This window comes from Triticum aestivum, chromosome 2B (assembly GCF_018294505.1).
Source record: "Triticum aestivum cultivar Chinese Spring chromosome 2B, IWGSC CS RefSeq v2.1, whole genome shotgun sequence".
NCBI classification, from domain to species: Eukaryota; Viridiplantae; Streptophyta; class Magnoliopsida; order Poales; family Poaceae; genus Triticum; species Triticum aestivum.
In genome coordinates, this window is record NC_057798.1 from 803267192 (window position 1) to 803274760 (window position 7569).

Here is a 7569-nt window from a genome sequence, read left to right on the forward strand (position 1 = left end):
CCCAATCCCTGATAAAAAAAATGTGGGGGAAATGATTATTGGCTTTATGAACTTGAGGTGCCAGGCTGGTCGCGCCTGCCACCCTTGCTTATATTTGGGTAGTACCTGCTGGAGCTTGTGGGTTACCTTGCTAGATCATAGGGTGTTCTGGATCGCATCCATTCCCTGGTGGCTCTTAGTACGCCAGCCACGTGTATGCGCACCATCCAGTTACTGGACCATGGGTCTTTTGTGAACCCGGTGTAAGCAACTTTGATCTTTGTTATAGCCGTGTCGCTCACTTGACGGAATACAATGTGTCCCTTTGTGTCTCCTATCTCATCGTTGAGCATCATTAGCTGACCCACTAGGTGGTCGGAGTGTGTCTTTGTCGCCAAATTAGGCGAAATCGGGGTGGCCTTTCCCGCCTTCTTGATAGGCGTACTGGCTTCGTTGCGGTCGTCTATGTCCAGTTCGAATGATGGTGCGTCTATGAGCATTGGTGATTTAATTGCATCAATGTACTTGCATTGGGTTTACATATAAGCACTGCATAACAGAAAAAATGGGTACAGAAAAAATTGGCGACCTATTACCTGGCGCGTCGTCTATCCTTGGTCGTCTTTGACCCCTAGTAGGTGTTGTGGAGAAGTGGTCGGCGGTAGGCAAGACCACTGGTTTAGCGCGTTTTACGGGGGTTGGGGATGGAGATGACAACTCCAGCCTTCTTCCAACTATGTGCAGGGGGAGTTTGCTAGGTGCTTCTACATTGTGTGGCCCTGCATAACAACACTTGAAACTTCAGACATGTATGCGGAAATGGACCGGTATTTTTTTTATTGACCACGGGCGGGGGTGGGAGGGGGCTTGGTGGAGAGTACCTGAGCCGCCGACACCTTTTATGGTTCCGGAAGCGCGATCAGCTGGATTAGGTGCCGGTGTTCCCGAAATTGGTCTTGCAAAATAAACTTCGAGCAGTTTTTTCGTGAATCGAATGTTCTCACTTGCAATGTTCCTTTTCATTTCGTTTGCGATATGCACACACTTGGCGTTGTGCTCTTTTAGTGCCCATCCTAGTGGAGAAGCAGCCTGCAATGTAGATAGACTCTCAGTTATTATGGAAGACTAGATCGCAAACAGGATAGCAGTCTCCACATGAAAAAAAAATTGCTTTGATGTGTGTTGGGTGTGGACTTGTATCTCACCAGCTCTGGGTTTTGCATCTGGATCCAACGAGCGTAATCCCCGGGGCTGAACTCGATGTTGCTTCTTTTTGTCTGTGCAAGGTTGCTTACAGCTGTGTCCGTGTTGATATAGTCTCCCCGTCGAGTGCTGTCTGGGTTGTGTCTGACTAGTGCATACTGATTTGCTGAGCCGTCAGCATTTTGCTCCATTGATTTCTTCTTGGCATGCTTCTCGTTTATGTAGTTGTGCCATGTGTAGCACGTGGCATTCCAGTGTCTTGCCTGCATTAGCAATCTGAATGTTTAGTGCGTGTCGTGATCTAATCGTTGTAGTTAAACGGAAAGTTTGCGGTTACCTCGGGGACTATGAAGATGGTTTTCCCTAGCTTTCTTGCTGAGCACATGAGGATCATCCGTTTCAGGGTCTCCCCGTCGAATAAATTTATCCGTGGAATTGTGGTCTGCTTTCATTATCCCCAGTTCAACATTGTCTAGTACGAACGCCTGTCGACATAAAAAAACCATGTAAAAAAGTTAGTTCGGAGCTTCAAACAAGACCAAAAAACACGTGTTCCCATCGTTTCCCAAAATTGTCTAGTTCAACATTTTACTTGCCATATCCAAAATGTGAAAATTGAGGGATTTACCTGCAGAAAAAGGTGACAACCAGAGAGGTGGTTGGGTGTTATGTGTGCATCCGTTTCCAACTTTAGTTTGCGAACTGCTTCCAGTAAAAAATTGACTGAATATTTGCACCAATTGAAGAGGGAGATGTTTTCTGCATCCTTGATGGCGCCCCAGTAGTCGATGGTCGAGTGGTCGTGTTTGGTGCACGGCGCGAACAGATTTCCCATCACAAAGACAACAAACGCCATCTTGAAAGAATCCTTCTCTAGTCGGCTGGATAGTTCGTTTATTTTCTTGCCGATGAACGCTTCAAGCGAGCTTAGGCTGCGATCAGATTTCTCATTCCAACCTATAGAGTTCCTAATGAACTCGATTGCTTTAGGTGTGATGTCTGCATCTTTGCCGTTGATGTCTCGCTGCCCGCATGGGATACCGAACACTTTGTGGAAATCCTCCGGATAGAATGTAATTGGCGTTCCGCCATCTCTCAGTATGATGCAATGCTTTTCCACAACCACCTTGGTCATTAGGAACTTGCTAAACTTCAGATTGATTTTCTGGATCATGGGGATACGTAGTACACCCTCAAATCCAATCTCCTCAACTAGGAATCTTTTGTAATCTGACAATGCAGCTACCACCTCTATTAATTTCTGAATAGCTATCCTAGATGTGTGTTTAGTTGACCTGCTTGTTGATCCCGACGGAGCTGCTGCTTCTCCTTCTTCGATCGGCTGCTCTCTCTCTCCTTCCATGGCCGGTGGAAGGAGAGAGAGAACACCTACAGGGGGCGCGGGTGGGTGGGGTGCAGGGAAGGGTGAGTATTTCAGCAAGATTTTGATTGATGTGCCGGCGACCTGAGATGTGGATCAGAACTCACCACGCTGTGCGGCGACACCGGCCTTCTCCGTCGCCTGGAGGCACTGACGAACTCCTCGTTTGCTCTGTTTGGGGGGGGGGGGGGGGGGGTGGTGCAGGGAGGGGGTGAGTATTTCAGCAAGATTTTAATTGATGTGCCGGAGACCTGAGATGTGGATCGGAACTCACCTCGCTGCGCGGCGACCCGGGCCTTCTCCGTCGCCTGGAGGCATTGTGTACGGGGCAGGGCATTGGGTGGGGGGGGGGGGGGGGGGGGGGGGGCGGGGGTGGAGTGATTTCGACCGCTGTCACAACTGACACACGCACACCGCTGTTGGGTACGCTTTTGACCGTGCGAGCATATCAATTTATGTCTCTGCCTGGCTTGATGTAGGTGCAGAAACAATCGTCCAGGTCTGTTGCGTGTGGTACACGTCGCCAAGGTTTACATTAGCTAATAGGAAATTAATTAATACACGGTTACCCTGCGGGGGTACGCCACCGCACTCTGGATTCATACGTACTACAAACAGCATTACCAAACATAAATCAGGGTAGGGGGTTTGTAATCCATCATCGGGCTGTTTCCGCTTCATTGCTGCGCCACCCTGGTCTTTACTGCCAGCCGGCTCCCTTGGCAAGCACCACGAACAGCATTAGCAAACAGATCATCATGGTGTTCCTAGCTGCGATGCGTATGTCTTCCATGGCGCGTCCCATCCCGAACATGACGTTGCTCCCACCTCCGGCAGCCTCGATGAGGAGGTTGATGCCAACGCCAGTTATGTAGAACGCGTACTGGTCCTCCCACAGCCAAAAATCGCAAGGGCCTCCGTCCTGCCATGATTCAAAACTGAACGATGAACCAAAGCAGGAAAAGAACGGTTCTGGCGGATGTGTGGTACGTGTTGCTTACCAACTGGTTCGGGCACTTGTAGAAACGGATGCCCGGGTTGCGTTCCATCCCGGACACAAACCACCTAGTCCTTGTCCCGGTGCACCTTGGGCACATGATCAAGGGCAGCGGGGGTGGGGGTGCCCGGATGCGACGCGCCGACGATGAACTCTGGGACATCTTGGCACAGCGGCGGGGGGTGGAGGGCAACTGAGATGTTTGAGCGTGTTTGATTGAGGCTGCGTTGCATGTGATGGGTGCCGTCGAACGCTTGCATGGGCTTTAAATACATCCAACCAGAAAAAAAGTTTATGTTATACAGTGTAGCTCGCAACGGTAGCATTCCGTCCTCTCGCCGTCGCTGTACAGTGATATGCGCAGCGTCGTGTCGGTCTCGCCTGACAGCTTGGTACATCCAAAAATACATCAACTGCGATGCTGATCATGCAACGGTAACTTTCTGTCCTCCTGACTGCGATGTACAGTTCTCAGCGCAGCGGCGTGTCAGCCTCAAATGTCAGCTCGGTCCACCTAAATACATCAATACGAGCCATATAACTCTCCACGTTTCCTATATACACCAAGTAGGGCGCAAGCTTGCCACGCATCGCGACGGGCTGCGCACCGTCGATCTGCCGCTGCGTGCAGTGATGCATTTCTCCATCCATGCTGCCATACATAACAACACAACCCGGTGAAAGTTGAGTTGTCGCATAGAGATAATAGATTCACGCACCGTAAGCTCAAAACCTAAATAGAAGAATGGCACGGCAAAGACGTGCACTACTTTCTGGTACCACTTCATGTTGGTATAACTGTGTGGCTCCTCAGACCCTCCATGATCAGCATGTTAGTGGAGCTGCCTTTGCACTCTATGGTCTATCTCTTATCCGACTGTCACCATCGGCTTGCCTGTTTTTCTCATATCCGTATATACCAGTGCATATACTTGAAATGGCAAGTTTGGGTAGCATATGTTGGTCCTGTGTCTATGACTTTTTTTTGCAAAGATTTGACTGTCACTGCCAAGTGACCCTATGAGGAAGAAGAACATAAAAATTGGTCTCGTGCCTGTGATTTTTTGTAAAGTTTCTTACTCCCCTGTCAAGTGGCCTTACAAGGAAGAAAAATATAAACAATGGATCTTGTGCCTGTGATTTTTTGCACATTTTTTTAACTCTCAATGCCAAGTGGCCCTACTAGGAAAAACAATGCAAAAATTTGGCAGCAGCTTCAAGGGCTCGAACTCGAAAGTTTGGCAAACACAGGTTCCTACTGACGCGGCCCATTGATGAAGGCCTAAATAAATTTATCCCATTCCCAACAAATTTTTGCTCAATTTTTTTGGGCGACTAAACATGAGATTTCCCGTATTCCTCGGTAACCGGTTTTTCTGGGCACCTTCGTTAAAAAGACCGAAATGAAAAAAGAAAACCTTGACGCTAGCTAAGCCTTCAATGGGCCGCGTCAGTCTTAGTCATGGATGCGTGCGTTCCTACACTAAGCCAAGGCTCGCAATGGTTTGAAGTTTTTGTAGCTAGCCAGAGGATGTGTATATATGATATTTTAGCTGCAACGCACGGCAAATCTTTGTTGATTTTTATCTGTAAATGATTTAAGTATTGTGGCCGCGACGGATCTTTTAGGTAGCATGCCTTCTCATCCTCTCCCTGCCTCACTCCCCAGGCTACCGGCGAGCATTGTCCATCCGATTTCTGCTAAGATCGATCTGCAACGTCTGTATATTAATGCTCAAACCGGCACACAACCTCCTATTGTAGGAAGCATATATACTTGGGGCATGGTGTCTGATCACTTACTCATTTTATTACAACATTACAATTACACAGAACCACCAGCCCCATGACATGATGGTAGCACACACGTGATCACACGCTTCAGCAAGCACGGCGACTAACCAATCTCTTACATGGCGGCGGCATGGCCCTCGTTACTCATGGTCTCGATACCCTCGACACGGCTGTTGGGAACGGCGCAGTTGAACCGGATCTCGCCCTGGCTGCCTGTGAGCAAGTCCATGTTGCTCATCTTCACCATGGACTTGGCGAACTGCTCGAAGAACGCCCCCTGGTTGAGTGAGAACCGCGTCGCCATGCGCGTGGTGTTGGGGTGAACGATGAGGCCCTGGTCCGACTTGAACAGGCCCTGCTTGGCGATGAGATCAAAGTAGTACTTGTTGTCGAACACGTCCGGCGTACGCACATCGAGGGTCTGGTTGACGGTGCCCGCAGGCACGTCCTTGGCGCACTTGGCCTTTAGCTTGGCGGCAAAATTGGGGTCGATTGGCGGGTTGGTATCGACGTCCGGCGTGAAGCGGTCGGAGAAGGAGGAGCAGTGGGCGATGCCAAAGGAGTGCGCGCCAGAGAGGGACACCAGGTCCGCCTTGTCGAGGTTCCGGTCGCCGAAGGACTTGAGGAGCTCCGGCACGGTGAAGGAGGGCGCCGGTAGGGTGAAGACGAGGTCCTCCGACGCTGGGGCTAGCGCGTCACGTCGGCCCAGAGCCACGTCGAAGTGGGGCCCGCCAGCCTACATCCACCACGTAGACGTATATGTTAGCCGTCAGTAAATCTCTATGTCGACGTACGCCAGGAATAACCATCCAATCTGAGCACTCAGATTTGGATAATTGGATTGATGGTCGTGCGTGCTGCATGGCAGGCACCAAGGTCTAGGGTACGTAGCGTACCAGCACGAGGGAGTCGCGGGTAGCAAGGACGGTGAGGTCGGCGCAGGAGACGGTCCGGCCACAGGCGCGGTGCACCGCGGCGCGGATGCTCTCGATGAGGTTGAGCGCCACCGGCCGGAGCGTCAGGTTGGGCCCCATCGCCTGCTCGCTGTTGTTCCCGGTGAGGAGCACCGAGGCGTCGCAGCCCTGCAACAACAGTAAATAAGGAACATGCATCATACTCATGCATACATAATTACTCCTACATATACTTACATGCTAACATGCATACATGTACATAATTTGACATATGTGCGTACGCACGTACCTGCGGGAAGCAGTCGTGGAAGAGGATGCGGATGAGGGCGGGGGCGACCCCGACGTCTTTCCGGAAGGCCTCGGCGACGTGGTACTTGACGATGTGTTCCAGGTCTGGGCACGACACCGCGTGGAAGTCCGGCGAGAGCCCCGCCGCCGCCGAATGGACGGCGGCCCAGGCCAAGGCCACGACGACGAGGGCCGCTGCTGCTCTGGACGCCATCTTTCTCACTCTGCAGCAGATGGATGGACCCAAAGGGTGTCGTACGTGTGGCTTCCTCAAGCAAAGCGCTCCAAGGTATTTATAATCGGCCGGTCCTCGGTCAAATGTGTCCGGTGCAATTTGCTAGCCACATAGCTCGATCTGATCCTCAATTCCACACAGGTCGACAAGTCGCAGCTAGCTGGACGTACGTTGCTTACAAATGTGGATCGACATGTCCAAGTTGCATGGCTTGAACCTAGAAGTCAGAAGAGCTGATTACGGCCTACCGTTGTGATAAAAGGGTTTGATAATGCATGCATCGACGGCGTCGCTTTCATGGGGCTTTCGTGCACACGCATTTGCACCTAACCAACGGCGACATGTTGCCAAACTAGCATACATGTGTATGCGATTCAGGGCGGGCGGGCACGCAAAGAGCTGACCGGGCTCTACTGTTTTCTCGGTGAAGCCGACTGATTATTGGTTGCTCGATTGATTCCTTGGATGGAGAAACCAGAAGATTAGTACTAATATTAATTCACCTGTTAATCAGTACGTACGGTCGGGCATAGTTTACAGATCAAGATCACGTAGGATATTATCAAGAATGGAGACCTGGATATGATTAACGGATTTTGGAATAGTTTCGGATGGCATCTAGGAGTTGAGTGACAGCTTAATGGCGGAATAATTAGCTAGGGTGGTTAGAGACGGGATCGTTCGTTTGAATGGCACCTGCAAGATCGACATGCTACAAAACCGCTGAAAATTCTTAGCTAGGTCGGCCACGTGATGCACCTTCACTGTATCATATCAT

The 7569-nt window shown here is 50.6% G+C and overlaps 2 protein-coding genes across 2 annotated transcripts; both read right to left on the reverse strand.

Moving 5' to 3' along the window:
* Positions 1 to 3008: 3008 nt before the first annotated feature.
* On the reverse strand, positions 3009 to 3784 carry LOC123042907 (uncharacterized). Its single transcript, XM_044465264.1, has 2 exons — positions 3565 to 3784; positions 3009 to 3485 (listed from the first exon to the last, which is right to left on the reverse strand). The coding sequence occupies exons 1-2, from the start codon at positions 3721 to 3723 to the stop codon at positions 3264 to 3266; spliced, it is 381 nt and encodes a 126-aa protein (XP_044321199.1). The 5' UTR covers positions 3724 to 3784; the 3' UTR covers positions 3009 to 3263.
* A 1568-nt stretch (positions 3785 to 5352) lies between these two features.
* LOC123042908 (peroxidase 12) lies at positions 5353 to 6803 on the reverse strand. Its single transcript, XM_044465265.1, has 3 exons — positions 6558 to 6803; positions 6251 to 6436; positions 5353 to 6090 (listed from the first exon to the last, which is right to left on the reverse strand). The coding sequence occupies exons 1-3, from the start codon at positions 6768 to 6770 to the stop codon at positions 5470 to 5472; spliced, it is 1020 nt and encodes a 339-aa protein (XP_044321200.1). The 5' UTR covers positions 6771 to 6803; the 3' UTR covers positions 5353 to 5469.
* Between the last annotated feature and the right edge of the window lie 766 nt (positions 6804 to 7569).